This window comes from Rhincodon typus, chromosome 3, assembly GCF_021869965.1.
Source record: "Rhincodon typus isolate 14 chromosome 3, sRhiTyp1.1, whole genome shotgun sequence".
Classification (NCBI taxonomy): Eukaryota; Metazoa; Chordata; class Chondrichthyes; order Orectolobiformes; family Rhincodontidae; genus Rhincodon; species Rhincodon typus.
The window spans coordinates 77561217-77577517 of record NC_063334.1 but is presented as its reverse complement, the minus strand read 5'-3'; the positions used below and the strand labels follow the sequence as shown (position 1 = coordinate 77577517).

At 41.3% G+C, this 16301-nt stretch overlaps 1 protein-coding gene across 1 annotated transcript in view; it reads left to right on the top strand.

Annotated features, from left to right (window-relative positions):
• The first annotated feature begins 516 nt into the window (after nucleotides 1-516).
• ppip5k2 (diphosphoinositol pentakisphosphate kinase 2) overlaps nucleotides 517-16301 on the top strand; it is a 198270-nt gene continuing 182485 nt past the window's right edge. The window contains exons 1-4 of the mRNA XM_048593691.1: nucleotides 517-829; nucleotides 13118-13461; nucleotides 13729-13924; nucleotides 15064-15154. Coding sequence (XP_048449648.1) covers nucleotides 13342-13461; nucleotides 13729-13924; nucleotides 15064-15154 — 407 coding nt within the window. The 5' untranslated portion in view covers nucleotides 517-829; nucleotides 13118-13341. The remainder of the gene's footprint in view (nucleotides 830-13117; nucleotides 13462-13728; nucleotides 13925-15063; nucleotides 15155-16301) is intronic.

Genomic DNA, 16301 nt, shown 5'->3' with positions numbered 1-16301 from the left:
TTGGTGTGAAAGAGAGAGTATGAGGGTGTGTGAGGGAGAGAGAGAGACTGTGTGTGTGTGTGTGTGTGAGAGAGAGACAGAGTGTACAGTGTGGTGGGGTCACCTGTAGTGCGACATGAACCCAAGATCCCCGTTGAGGCCGTCCGTCTTGAAGTTTCTCTGGTGTTGTAGGTTGATTTGAATGAATCCTCCACAAGACACAAATGACAATATCAACGCTGGTGCCCAAAATCCTGAAGAACTTTAATAAATCTGTGAGACGCCACAAAAACATTCTTCCGAAACGACTGCCAGTCTGAATCAGCTTTTCAAATGAGATTGCTGACATTATAGACCTTCACATCCGAAGAATAACACTTGATTGGCTTGACTAAACTAAGACAACTTATTTTATAAATTTAACTACAACCTCTCGCCTTCTCGGAAGCCGCATGGTAAATTGCAAAAACGGAACTGAAGTGAGAAGCTGGGTCGCGGAAGTGGATCGGTCCGGACACTTATTGCTGTGGGACGGAGTGAGCGTGCGGTGGCGGCAGCGCGAGGGAACGGAGAGAGGTAACGGTCACTCGGAGAGAGTCATGGACTAGTGCAGAAGACTGGCGTCTCTCCCTGAAGGAGTTCCTGTTAGATGTTGTGTCTTTTTTGTCCACTCTTGTCTTCGGTTTTAATTTAAATCCACTGAGGTTGTAGACCCGGAGGTATGGAAAAGGCAATGGGCCGAGCCCCCGGTTGCGTCTGATCAGCAGCATCAGCACCATTGCTGACAGAGTGAGAGCGACCTCCGGGAACGTGGGGAGGGCAGGGAGAGGGAAACAGGACCGCTGGCGAGGTAAGGGACTGGCGTGGAACGTAAGGGGTCTGGAGAGATGACATGAGTTCAAAAACTAGGCTCACAATCCAGTACGCTACAGAGAACTTTTTAAGTTGTTGGGCCCCATCGGCATTTTTAGTTGGACAAGGTCAGAAATCACACGACACCAGTTTATAGTCCAACGGATTTATTTGAAAAACACAACCTTTCGCAGCCTCACTCCTCCTTCAGGTGTTCGTGAGAGAGGCAGTATCAGACATAGAATTTAGAAGTAAAAGGTGAAAGAGTCACACCACTGATGAGGATGTATTAAACAAACCTTAGATGCTTTGAAGTTTTTGAGAAGATTTGTAGCTCGGGTTGTGGATGAGGTTGTAGACTTGCTCGCCGAGCCGGTGTGTTTGGTTGCAGACATTTCATCACCCTGCTAGGTAACATCATCAGTGCACCTCTGGTGAAGCGTTGGTATTCCGTCCTGGTTGTCATTTATATGCCTTGGTTTGCTGGGGTGATTGGCTTTATTTCTGGTTCTGTTTTTCAGTGGATTGTATATCTGGTCCAGTTCAATATGTTTGTTGATGGAGTTCTGGTTGGAATGCCAGACCACCAGGAATTCCCTGGCATGTCACTGTTTGGATTGTGCTATTGTGGATTTGCTGCCCCAGTCAAATTCGTGTCCTTTGTCTGTGTGTATTGAGACCAGTGAGAATTGATCGTGTTTCTTGGTGGCTAGTTGGTGTTCGTGTATCCTTATTGCCAGTTTTCTTCCAGTTTGGCCTATGTAATATTTCTCACAGTCCTTGCATGGTATTTTGTATATTACATTAGTTTTATTGATTGTGGGTATGGGGTCCTTGATGTTCGTCAGTAGCTGTCACAGGGTGGTTGTTGGTTTGTGGGCTACCCTGATAGCTGGAGGTCTGAGTGGTCTTGCGGTCATCTCTGATATGTCCCTAATGCACAGTAGGGTGACTTGTATGTCTGGTTGTGTTATGTCTTCTTGTTATGGTCTGTCACGAAGGTAACGGCGGATTGTACTTTTTGTGTGTCGATTTCTTTTAAAAACTCTGTATACGTGCTCCTGTTCTTTGTGTTAAAGCTCTTAATCAGTTAGAAGGTTTAATTGATTAATATGTATATGTAGATCCCTGGATCCCTTTCAAGTCAAGGTCCTGAGAGAACTGAAGGTTTTATCAGTGTAAAGGAGAGGTGACAGTTTAGGTCAGACAATGCACGTTAGGTGTGAGGTCTTGTTTGGAATCTGTTTGTGTTTTAGTTTGGGGGTCAGACTGGTTTTATTTGTAAAGTAGGAATTTATAAAATGGCACATTGACTGACTGTCTATAAATTGAGTGGTTTTTGAACAAAACAAAATATATCTGCAAATACAAATTCACCCCATAGATTCACACGCATGTGTGCAGGAGGGAGTGCGCACGCGCACACTGTCTCCCTCGTGCGCGCGATGGAGTGAGGGAGAGAGCGCGTACGGGGATAGAGCCTGTGTGTGAGAGGGAGAGACTTCTCACACACTGTCACTCACATGCACACACTCTCTCCCTCACTCACGTGCGCACACTCTAATGCGCGCGCACTCTCTCCCCTCTCTATCTCACACTTTTTCCCCACACACACACTAACATGTGCGTGCACACACTGTCTCCCTCGTGCGCGCGATGAAGCAAGGGAAAGAGCTTGTGCGCGTATGGGGGATAAAGTGCGCATGTGTGTGTGTGCGCATGCGATGTAGAGAGTGTGCGTGTGTGCATGTTGGAGGGAGTGAGTGTGTGCGCATTCACACACACTCTCTCTCCCATGCACACGCAGTCTCTCTCCCATACGTGTGCACACATTCTCTCTCTCCCATTCTCTCTCACGCGCGCACGCACACTCTCCCACTTACTTTCACGCACACAAGCATGCACACACTCTCTCTCTATCCCACACATACACGCACCCACACGCGCATGCGCACACGCACTCTTTCCCACAGTTATGCACATGCATACGCAAGTGCGCACACACACATGCGCACGCATATACCCTCTCCCATGCGTGCACACATCCTCATTAGTGGTGTGAGCCTTTGACTTATAAATTCCGTGTCTGATACTACCACTCTCTCTAACACCTGAAGGAGGAGTGAGGCTTTGAAAGCTTGTGTTTTCAAATAAACCTGCTGGACTATAACCTGGTGTCGTGTGATTTCTGACCTTGTCCACCCCAGTCCAATACTGGCACCTCCACATCATATTTTTCGTTGGATATATCCTTTACTTTCTAAAAAAAAAAAGACACCTCTGGAAAAATCCAAGCCTGAGTGCTGTTTTTGTTAACATTTCTTTCTCCGTCTGTACAGCAGGATACTTGCATCAGCTGATTATGTATTTCATTGTTGTTTTTTGGTGTCACATTTTGCATGAATTAGTAACTGATATATTTGCTTACAAAACAGTTGTCATTATGCACAAGAAGTCACATAAAAACTAACAGGAAGCCATAACTTTATAGATGCATGTTTTCTGTTACAGTAAGTCTATGAAATGGGCTTATTGTTGCATTTTTCAGCACATTGCTGAAGACAGACACTCTTCTATTTCACTAAGGTGTACATATGATTTTTTTTAAAAATGTCTTTTCCAAACCAATTGTGTAATGTTTTGTCTGTGCATTATATAGAGTAGTAACTGATTTGGTGTAGCACATGGTCATTTGTAGCCCTCCACTCTTCTGGCACCGTGTCTATATCTAATAAAGGTTGAAAAATTGTGGTTTGAACTTCTGATTCCAACCTTGCTGCCCATTGATTTCCAGTCACAATATTGCTGAACCATTAGACTTGCAAAAATAGCAGCTTGTTACTCCTTGTAACTTGAGGTTGCTGCATTTGCACAGTTGTACAAATTAAACTTGCCATAGATTGTAAGAGCTATTTAGAGCATAAAGATCCAATTATTGATAAGATGCATGTTCCTGCAATGCTTCAGAAATGCCCTTTTATTAACTGACGATTGGTGTAAAAGATACAGATATGCAGAATTCTTAATGCGTCAGGATAACTTTTTAGACCAGTATGAAGTGAGCACAAGGGGAAGTTGAGGACTCAGTTTTGGATTTTCCACTCTCTCAGTTTTATTTCCTAACAGTGAAAAATATTTTGTCATGACCAGGATGCCGTGAGAATTATTGTAGTTATGGTAGAGGACAAAGATCAAGAAAATAGAGTGACATTAACTCAATTTAAAAAAGAAGAAATGGCAGCAGCAACAGTAAGAACAATGAAGAAATGAAAGAGTGGTGGCAGCAGTGACGGAACAAGTGAGTCCGGTGGTGAGATAGAGTAGAGGAAGTAGCAGAGAGCAAAAGAGCAGTACTGAGAGTAAGAACAGAGTGACGCGAGTAGGGTGATTTCAAAATTCAGCGTTATTGACCATGTTCAAAAAAATTTTAGTGACACATCAAAAACTGTACTTCACATGTCTTAAGTGACTGCATGAATAGGAAGTGGCTCCAGCCCGAGTTCTGGGCTTGAGGGGCAGCTGGATTCACTGAAAGAAGGATGAGAGTTTTCTGAACCATACATTTCAGGAGATAGCTATTGCACAGGCAGAGTTCAGGTTAGTAGGCAGTGGCCATCTGGAACATTAGGAAGTAGTTAGTAGTACAGGAATCTTCAGTGCTGTGAGTGGCAATGCTCAGAAGGATTGCCGCCTAGACCATAGCACCAGCAGGCAAAGAAGTTCAGGACAGAATAGCGTAGACAATTCTTTAATCAACTGGATAATATTTCTTTAAATGTCATTGAGATTTCATGTGGTGTTTTGCTTCCCTGGTGCCAGGGTAGGTACATCATGGAGGAGTTATTCTGTAGAGGAAAATGTATGAGACAGAAACTGTGGTACATGCTGGTACTAAATGACCTAGAGAGGGCATGTAGAGACCTGCTAAGGGCAGCTGCTCAAGAGCTAGGGTAGACACTAAAATATAGCACCTCGAGAGAAATTGTCTCTGGATTACTCGATCCAGAGTAGAAATAGAAATGTAGAAAGGGTCAGTGTGTGGCTTGAAGCATGATACAATTGGAGGGCTTCAGAAATTTGATGTGTTGGGACAATTCTGGGGCAGTAGGCATCTATTCAAAAGGGACTGCATCTAAATAGGACTGGGACTAATGTCCTTGTGGGGAGTTTACTAATGTAATTGGGGAGGGTTTAAGTTAAATAAATGGGCGATGTGTGATTGGCACCAACCTACAGAAGTAGCAAAGAGGAATAGGTGCATAAAATAAGTGTTGGCGAGTACTAGGGTGGGTAGTAATACTATATTAGATATAAATGGACTAAGCCTACGATGAAATCAGACAGGTTTATAATGCTTAAAGTATTGGCAAAGATTTGTAGCTTGAGTTTTGGATAAGGTTGTTGACTTGCTTGCCAAGCTGGCTTGTTTTTGTTCAGACCTTTCGTCACCATGCTAGGTGACATCATTAAACGGGCCAGGACACACTGCAACACTCCAGAATTACGCCGGGAAGAAGAACAACACTTATACAAGATCCTCGCCTTAAACGGATATCCTTGCAACTTTATCCACAAATGCCTACATAACAGACAACAACAGGAGGACACAGTACGATCGAACACACTTACCTACATCAAGAACATATCAGAACTGACAGCAAGACTCCTAAGACCACTAGGAAACATGGTGGCCCACAAGCCATCAGCCACTCTATGACAAACACTTACAAGGATTAAGGACCCCTCCCCACAACGTGCAGAACGGACGTGGTTTACATAGTACCATGCAACAACTGCCACAAACATTACATCAGGCAGACAGGAAGGAAACTAGCCATCAGCATACATGAACATCAGCTACCAGCAAAACGGCACGATGAACTCTCCTTAATGTGTGTACACTTGGACAACGAAGGCCATTATTTTAACTGGGACAAAGTAACCGTAGTAGCCCAAGCCAAACATAGCCATCACGGGAATTCCTAGGGGCACGGTTCTCCACCCATACTTCAACCAACAAACAAATAGAATTGGACCCCATATATAAACCCATACAGATCAAAACTGGAAATGACAGGACTCACCATAACGGACCGGACAGTATAAATTCCAAGCGAAGTAGAATAACGTCGCTTCATCAGAGGCTCCACTGATGATGTCACCTAGTGTGGTGACAAAACGTCTGAACAAAAACAAGCCAACTCGGCAAGCAAATCAACAACCTCGGGTTTATAATGCATATGTATAAATATACTTTTGATAAACAAGGTTGGTAAGCCAAAGGCACAAATGCAGGATAGCAATATGATGTAGTGACAATAGCAAAAATGTGGCTTAAAAATGGTGACGATGGTGGCACTTAATATACCAGGGTATAAATTGTTCAGCAAAGGTAAATACTGTAAGGGAAGTGGGGTGGTAGTACTGACTAGGGAAGATATTGCAGTGATAGAAAGAGGGGATGCCTCTTGAGATATTTGGTTAGGGTCGAGAAACAACAAATCACAAAATTGGTTCAATTTAAAGGCCTCCAAATAGTGATGAGAGAGGAAAATTTGCAGAAAAAGCAACATTGTGTAATTTAAAGTGTAAGGTGGGAAGGACATTTCTGAAACAGTTTCAGAAGAATTTCCATAAAGTTATCCTGATGCATTAAGAATTCTGCATATCTGTATGATTTTGCTACAACTAGAAAGGAGGCATTGGCTGGATCTAGTTCTGGGAAACAAGGAAAGCTAAGTAATCTGCGAAACATTTTGGCAAGGGTAACTAATGTATCAGAAGGTTTAGTTGAGTGGTGGAGAAAGGGAGAAACAATCTAAAGCACAATGTCTAAATTGGAAGAAGGCTAATTTCAATACAACGAGAAATGGTCTAGCCAGCATTAAATGGAACCAAAGACTAGCAATAACATTTGTAACAGAGCTGTGAACTTTGTGGAAAAGTTGCTTCAATTATAGACTAGACAAATTCCAATGTAGGCAGAATGCATAAATCAGCTGTGATAGATTGCGAGTCCACTTGCCTCTAAGCCACATGTTCCAGGTTCAAGTTTTGCTTCAGGGATATTCTAGTGCTGGATTGAAGGAGTGCTAGACTGTCAGAAGTGCCATCATTCAGATGAGATGTTGATCCGAGTTTCCATCTGTCTGCACAGGTGGTTGTAAAGTATCTTGCATTAATATCTTGAAGACAAGCAGACAAATTATCGCTACTGTCTTGTTTACATCTAGCGTTCATCGACATCACAGAAACATATTACCTGGTTGATCACGGTCATACAGGCCATACATCCTGGCAGAATACAGATATTAGTCTGTGTTGACACAACCAAAGTAAGGAAACCTAAACAATGTTCCTTGGATGATGAGAGATGAAGATTGGGGGTTTATGACGCATGGTAGGTTTTTTTTAAGTGAGAACAAAATCAAAAACAAGACTTTTAAGAAGAAAATAACACTGGAAAAGAATACAAGAAAATTAGAATAAATGAGTAGAATGGCAGTCAGCATGAAAGGGTACCCAAACATCTTTTAACTGCAAGTAACTTGTAAGTGGGTAGCAGGAGGTGAAGTGGTTCCTATTAAAGACAAAGAGGCTGACAAATTTGTAGAGGCTCAAGGCAAAGCTCAAATACTAATTGAGTTTTTGAAAAACTTGACAAAATGTCTCTGGAGCCAGGGAGAGGAGACCCAATACATTGTGTAAAAAGTGAAAAGAACCATGTGCTGAAAAGGCTGGCTTTTCTTTTGGATGGATAAGTCACATGGTCCAAATGTCTGTTTTTAATTAAAATTATTAATTTGTGGAATGTGGATATTGCTGGCTGGTCAGCATTTATTGCCCATCCCTAGTTTCCCTTGAGAAGGTGGTGATGAGCTGCCTTCTTGCACTGCTGCAGTCCATGTGCTGTAGTTAGACCCACAATGCCCTTGGGTAAGGAAGTGATTTTGATCCAGTTACAGTGAAGGAACAGTGATATATTTCCAAATCAGGATGGTAAGTAGCTTAGAGAGGAACTTGTGGGTGGTGGTTTTCCCATGTATCTGGTGCCCTTGTCCTTCCAGGTGGAAGGGATCATGGGTTCAGAAGACGATGTGTAAGGATCTTGGGTGAATTTCTACAGTGCATCTTTCATGTAGCACACACTACTGCTACTGAGCATCAATGGTGGAGAGAGTGGATGCTTGTGGATGTGATGGTAACAAGCAGGCTGCTTTGTCCTGCATGGTGTCAAGCTTCTTCAGTGTTGTTGGAGCTGCACTCATCTGGGCAAATGGGGAATATTCCATCACACGTCTGACTTGTGCTTTGTGGATGGTGGCCAGGCTTTGGAGAGTCAGGAAATGACTTATCCGCTGCAGTATTCCTAGTCTCTGACCTGCTGATGTAGCCACTGTATTTACACGTTGAGTCCAGCGAGTTTTTAATTGGTATTAACCCCCAGGATGTTGAATAGGGAGTTTCAGTCTTGATTATACCATTGAATGTCAAAGGGTGGTAGTTAAATTATCTCTTGGAGATGGTCATTGCCTAACATTTGTAAGTGTGAATGTTACATGCCACTTGTCAGCCCAAACCTGCATATTGTCCGGGTCTTGTTGTGTTTCAACATGGACTGTTTCAGATATTGAGACATCATAAATAGCGCTGAACATTATATAATCATCAGCAGACATCCCTACTTCTGACCTTGTAATGGAGGGAAGGTCATTGATGAAGCAGCTGAAGATGGTTGGGTCTAGGACCCTACCCTGAGGAACTCCTGCAAAGATGCCCTAGTCTTGAGGAACACAGCAGGCCAGGCAGCATCAGAGGAGCAGGAAAGCTGATATTTCGGGTCTGGACCCTGCTTCAGAAATGGAGGAAGGGAAACGGGCTCTGAAATAAATAGGTGGGGGGGGGGAACGCGGTGATAGAAGGTGGATAGTGGTGCAGATAGGTGGGGAGAAGACAGACAGGTCAAGGAGGCGGGGATGAAGCGAGTAAAGGTGAGTGTAGGTAGGAAGTGGGGGTGGGGGTTGGTCAGTGAGGTGGGAGGAGCGGATAGGTGGAGAGAAGATGGACAGGTCAAGGAGGCGGATGAGAGGGGCGTGCTGGTCTTGGGATGAGGTCGGGGGTGGGTAGATTTTGAAGCTGGTAAAGTCCTCAGAACATCATCTTTTTCTTCTGGACAAGTCCTTCAGTCCAGCGATAAAGCCATGAGACCATCGCCTCCCCTCTTCAGGCTAAAGATTACTACAAATGGTTCAGCCTTTATCTTTTGCACCAATCTATTGTGCTTTTCCATCATTTAAGATGTGGATATTTGTGGTGTCTTCTCCGCCAGTGAGTTGTTTAATTGTCCATCATGGTTCATTACTGGATGTGACAGGACTGCATAGCTTAGATCTGATTCATTAGTTGTTGGATCATGGAGCTCTGTCTAACACTTGCTGCTATGCCGTTCGGCATGAGAGTAGTCTTGTTTGGTAGCTTTACCAGATTGATACTTCATTTTTTAGATATGCCAAGTGCGGCCTCTGACATGTCTCCTGTGTTTTTCATTAAACCTTCTCTAGACAAGAGGATGGTGGCAAAAGATTGAGAGCAGCAAATATTACGTTTATTCAGTAATAGCTTTAAGGCTAGTTCCAGGCAGGTTTATTTAACATTTATAGTAGGCAAGATTTTTAAATCCATAACAAGGGGAAATAAGAGTCAGTGGCCACTTGAAGAGAGAGTGGAATTAATTGAGGAGACCAGCACTGATTTTTAAAAGGTATGTTTGACACAGCTAGTTTGTTTTTGGTAAATATAGAGAAGGTTTATGAAGAGAATGTAGTGAATGTTAACTCCATAAATTTTAAGAATACACTTGACAAAGTGTTATTATAAAAGCCGGTAAACAAATTGAGGCATATGGAATAGGAGAATTACCCTGCAATTGATTTTATATTTCAAAGTAGCTTCATGACAGCAGTAATTATGGTGGGTGATTGTTTTTCACTTTGAAGTGTAGTATACTGATACTTCCTAGGGGTCAGTGCTGGGACCACATTTTACTGTCTGGATGAAATTGATTGTGAAATATGGAGTAAACATTCCAACTTAATGATGATACTATTCTATGTGCAGCTAAACTGAATCTGTACCTCACCATGTGGTAGGTTTGCTGCTACCGTCTTTTTTCTTAATCAGAATCTACGTAGCGTGCTTGGTCTGGTGTGGTAGAGGAAGATCACTTAGTCGTCTAACGAGAAGCGGCTTTTCTGTTGAACAAGAATTATTTTATTGCATGTTAGTGTCAGGTTCTATTTATATGACAGATTTTAGGTCCATCGTTAGCCTAGGTCAAGAGGTGGGGTTGAGCCTGTGAGCTTTGACAGAAAGTTTTGAAAACATATTTCTTTAAACAAGGAGCTGCTATACAAAGAGGGGCCAAAAAAAAATCTATGTTCCATGGTATTGTCCAATGGATTTGTGGAAAATTGAATACTTTTTGATGAATTTTGTTGGAAATTGTAATAACTCAGCAAGCCTGACTGGAAAGGAACATTATTTATTGTTGAACACCAAAATAGAGCCACTACTTGTGGCATGAACAGGCCAGTTCATCAAAGATTTTGACTTGGGCTCCAGGCAGTTTAAACTCTTTGCTGAAAGTCAGGACCCCATAAGCGGGCAGGAAAATGTCTCTTTGTTGGTGATCCCCTTCTATCCCGTTTGCCTAATTAAACGGTATCTCATTCTTTCAGCATACTGGTACTGATTCTCTACATGTATGTCAGAAAGTTCTAGTTTCCCAAATAGCAGCAGTTGCGTTCATTTGAAAGGCAAAGTTGTCCAAAATGTTTCTTTACTCTGTGTATTAACTCAGAAAGCCAAACTGAAAAGGAACTTCATTTACTGTTGAACATCAAAATCGAGTCACTATTCATGGTGTACATTGGCTAGAGCCGGCCCGAAACAGACAATTCCATAGAGCTGTCCCTGGGTCTGCTTTGTAGATATTTTCTAATCTGTCGGATCAGCAATGTTAGTATGAACCTTTGGAGCACGTGGGACTTGAACCCGGCTTCCTAGCTCAGAGGTAGGGACATTACTACATTGATACAAGAACCCTCTGTGTTTGCTTTTTTCTGTTGTATATCCAGAACAGCTGTCTCTCACAGCTGAATATTTTTTCACATCATCGTGATATCTTTTTTGTTTATAACTATTTGTCATCAACAGTAATTCAGCTGTGTGGCCAAATTAATATTTACATGCCTGGGTGTGCTTTATTATTTTTCCCTTTCCGGACTGGAAGTACTATCGCACAACGAAACAGTCTTTCCACCACCAAATCACTGACGTGGATCTGCTTTTTTTTTTTACCTCAGCCTGTTCAGAGATGTTTTAAACACCCCTGGAACAGGAGGGACTTGAACCCAGCCCACCACAGCGTAGAGGTAGGAATACTAACACTTGTGCCAGAATGGCCCCCTGAGTCTGTTTCTTTTTAAACTGGGTCTGCTTTATTTTTATATCAGAAGTGCCTTTACAAATGAATGATTTTATTTTCCCTCACCACCATATCACCGTGTTTTTTTTAAAAACTATTAACCACCACCAGTAATCACCTGTGCAGCCAATTAGAAGCTTGCAATGCAAAGCCCATTATGGGAAATGTGAACCATCAAAAAGTCGGTGGGGGTGTGGGAGAGCTGCAGGACAGCGAGAATGGACTAAATCAAAATGGAGTTGCAGGGGGAAATAAAGCACTGTATCCCCCAGCCCACCTCTCTCTAAAGGCATCGAGAGCATTGGTGGACCAATGTGTGCTTGGGATTTTTTTTAATATTTATTTTCTAATCAGCCTGTTCAAAGATGTTATTTCACAACTCTGGAGCAAGTGGGACTTAAATCTGGCCTCCTGGTTTGGAGGTGTGGACAATACCACTGCATCACAAGGCCCCTGGGTCTACTTTATATTTTTGTATCAGTCTGTTCAGAGATGTTATTATACGTCCTCTGGATCAGGTGTGACTTGAACCCAGGCCTCCTCACTTCTGAGGTAGGGATGCTACCATAGCACCACAAGAACTTTCTTGGTCAGCTTGAAATGTTTTTCTATACAGTTGGTTCTGATATAACGTGTGTTTCTTCAATGCGACTTGGTTTTAACACAAATGAAGAATTATAGAATGCTAGGTTTAGAACGTGAACTTTCCCTACCTATATTGTCTGTAATCCCATCACTTTAAATGTCGTGGTTATTGAGCGATTTTCTTTTAACGTTTGATCACATGAGAACAGAATTAATGTGTTATATCAGAACCAGCTGTATGTATCTAGGTCTGGTTTTTTTGTTCTCTTCTATATCTGAAAGTGCTATCACACAACTGAACTACTGTCCTACCATCTAATTACCATGATCTTATTTTGTTAAATTATTAGCTGCGATCACTAAAACACCCTGTGTAGCCATTTAGCCATTCGGAAGCAAAGCCCATTTTGGGCAATGCCAACTATCAAAAGTGAAGGGAGTAAGGGAGAGCGGGAAGAGGCAATGGGTCTGCTTTATTTTCCTTTCTCTATACCCAGAAATGTTATGACATACAACTGTGCGATCTTCCCAGCACCAAAATCGCCATGTTTATTGTTCTTTTTTACACTACTAACCATCACCAGCAAAAACACCCATGTAGTTAATTCAGTATTTGTTTGCATAGCTCTTAACGGGCTCTGCATGTAATCAAAAGTCACAGGAGGTCGGGAGAGCAGGAAGGAGCATAGGTCTGCTTTATTTTATTGTATTGAAACTATTTATCTAAACAACCTGCTCAGAGATGCTATTATAAGGACTCAGGTGATGACTTCCGGCTGGGCGGGCCTGTTACCAAGGGAACTCCTCATCAACCAGCTCCACAGGGAGATTAATTAGTGATTCTTCCATGGGCCACGGGCCTTGTAGGGGTTATCCCAGAAACAGTATCCAAAGATTACAATTTTGAATGTAACTGGGAAGAACTTTTCCAATTGCCTCGAACTTGGAGCTCCTGCCTATTGTCTCTTGTAGTGTTTGTGATTGTTTTGTATTAACCATTTTGACTGAGTATAGCACTATAGGAAATAGCCTTTACTTTTCTATCTACATCTCTTCTTACAGTCACATGTCACTTTAGTTATTTTAAATTCAAACATTTCATATTTTTGGTTTAATTAGGCAGTTGGCATAACAGATTTATGTTCTTGTAAATCTATCTGATGACAAATGTATTTACTTAACACTCATGTGAAATTTGGTCTGCTGTATTTTTAGATGGAAGGCTGTAACCTTGCCAAGTAATAAGATGTGCTGCAAGCTTTAACAACATGCATGGACTAAATATGTAGACATTGCAGTAATGACTTGAAGTGGATTTGGCACCTACCCACATATCGGACAGTCACACTTGAGCAATCTTCTTTTGGTTGCACAGAGGTGATACTATAGCTAGCAATCTGGCAGCTTGATATTGATAGAAAGCACAGACCAGAACAATCATGTCTGCTCACGGCCTGGAGTCTCATAATTTTTTTCTTGGTTCGGAGGATACGGAACTGTTGCATCAAATGAAACCTCAAGAATTTGAAGACTTTGATCAAGATGAAGAATATGATTCCGTGAGTGCTGAGCACTAATTGCTTTCTTAGAATGTTTTGCAAGATATTTGAAGTCAATGTATTGTGTATTAATTGAAGTTTAAATTGAATTAAATGAAGATGTAAACATTTAACTTTTTGCTAAGTGCTGGAATTAATATTTACAGCACAACAGCATATTTCTGTTCAATGCCTCTAGGTGACTTTCTTTTTTGAAAAATATCCAGTTGCTACCAGGGATGTTATATAGACCATTATTTTGATTAATTGTGTATTATTTTTCTGTAGCCACCAGAAAGGCAGATTGTGGTCGGAATTTGTGCCATGGCCAAGAAATCAAAGTCAAAGCCAATGAGTGAGATTCTGGGACGACTTTGTAGGTTTAAATACATCACTACTGTTATATTTGAAGAGGACACAATTCTAAATGAGCCAGTGGAACAGTGGCCACTTTGTGACTGTCTCATTTCTTTCCATTCAAAAGGTATAGGTTTTTTTTGTGTATATGATATCTTACTACCCTTCAAACGCTGAGATCATTTGCTTTATTGTGTATTTTCTGTTGTTTTCCCAGATTTTGGAATTGTAGAGATGATCATCGTTTACTGTTATTAAATAATAAAATCACTAGCAACATGTGACTGTACACATGCAATTAAGTATCACAATCACATAATTGATGTCCTCTTGCCCCACTAATCCAGAAGATGATATGTACTCTTCATAAGTGTAAAGAGTGTAAACCCTGTAAAGAGTGCTGCATTGAAATTGATTTTAAATCATAGAAACCTAGGACTTGGGAAAAGGAGTAGCCATTCTGCCCTCGTGCCTGCTGACATTCAATCAGGTCATGATTGATTTCGTTGTGGTCTCAATTCCTACTTTCCTGTTTGACCCCTATAACCTTTAATTGCATTGTCTATCACTTACAGTAAGTTCCAGTGCAAATGGCAATAGAAAGTCTGTAGACAGCACTAATTAACAGATTTACTGATATTTACAAACACCCAGTATCTCAGTTGCATGGCTGTTCTTCACAACTTGAGCCCAGATGGTCAGAGTTGCCAAATTGTTCAACTGTGAAAGCATTACAATCAAGCTCCATTCTTGCTTCATGAAACAGCCACTTGATAACATTCAAACTTGGATTCTACATGATTTATTTGCTTCTCCCTTCAGCCTAGAATACGGAGGCCAATATATCTTTTCAGTTATTATCCATGCAAGTTGTTAAGGTTGAAGTTGAGAGTCTAGTTTTATTTTTCTACTTACTATGAAAAGGAAATTAGATCTACCGTAGTTTACAGTCAAAAATAGGGATTTGTGATAATTTTGATAAATTGTTCCAAAGATCATCAATTTAAGGCAGCAGTTGCTAGCATTACTGTTTGTAGATCTGTTTATGTAGCACAAAACATCCAGGTTTATACCAATTACTTAACATTCCTAGTACGGCTGTTCATTCTGATCACTGCTGTTGTAACTGGCTTCTGTGACATACATCATAAATATTGGAAAGTATAATTCCATCATTTAATTGTTTTATTTGGCCAGTAAGATGTAGAATTTGTTTTCAGCTAAGTTAGAAATCTTGAATTCACTACTCTTTTTGTCTTTTTTAAGGATTTCTATTGGACAAAGCGGTAGCTTATGCAAAGCTCAGGAACCCATTTGTTATTAATGATTTGAACATGCAGTATAATATTCAAGACCGGTAAGCACCCTTGACAGTAAAATACTTGCTAATGATGAAAGCTATTGATCGCTGGTTGATAATGACATCTTCTCAAATGTATTTGGAGTGCAAAGTCTGATAGCATTGAGGAGAAAAAGTCAGCAATAATTACTTCTCCTAATCACTACTAAGTAAGCTTTGCTGAAGGGGGTGTTTGATTATGAAGAGAGGATAAGCGAATAAAATTATATTGTTATCCTCAAATTTCCAAGCAATTCAAAGCCAATGTTAACTAAAATGGTAATGTACAGCACTGTCTTATAAATATCTAATAAAATAGAATAGAACCATAGAAACTTTACAGAATGAAAAACATTGCTTGACCACTGTTTATGTAAACTGAAAAATCGGACACCCACTGGAATCCCACTTTGAAGTGTTTGGTTCGCAAGCCTGAAGTTTGCAGCAGTTGAGGTGTTTACCCGCACATCATGATCATGTTACAGACTCCAACCGCCCTCAGGGTGAGAAAAACAACCCAGCCTGTCAAGTAATTCTTCATAAATGGAATTTTGCTGTCCTGGCAACATACTGTTAAATAGAAAGGGTGCAAAGGATATTTTGATTCACTTGTGGTGTGTGGACATTGCTGGCTAGTCAGCATTTGCTGTCCTCGAGAAGATGATGATAAATTGTCACCTTGAACCTCTGGAGATCACATGCTGTAGGTTGACCCACAATGCCCATAAGGAGGGAATTTCAGGATTTTGAACCAGTGACAGGGTAGGAGTGCAAATATATTTCCAAGTCACGATAACGAGTAGCTTGGAGGTGAACTTGCAGGTGGTGATGTTCCCATGTACCTGATTCCCTTGTCCATCTAGATGGAAGTGCTCAGGGGTTTGGAAGGAACTGTTTAAGGATCTTGGGTGAATCTTGTCGATAGTACACACTGCTGCTACTGAGTGTCAGTGGTGAAGAGAGTGGGTACTTGTGAATGTGCCCCACAAGCATATGTTACTCTCTATGCCATGAGCTTTTACTTTCTGCAATAACCTCTAATGTCTCAGGAAATCGAAGTACAACACATGTACTGGTTCCCCTTTATTTACAGCACAAATTACTTCTTAAAGAGCTCTAATAAATTAGCTAAACATGATTTACCTTTGACAAAACCATACTGGCT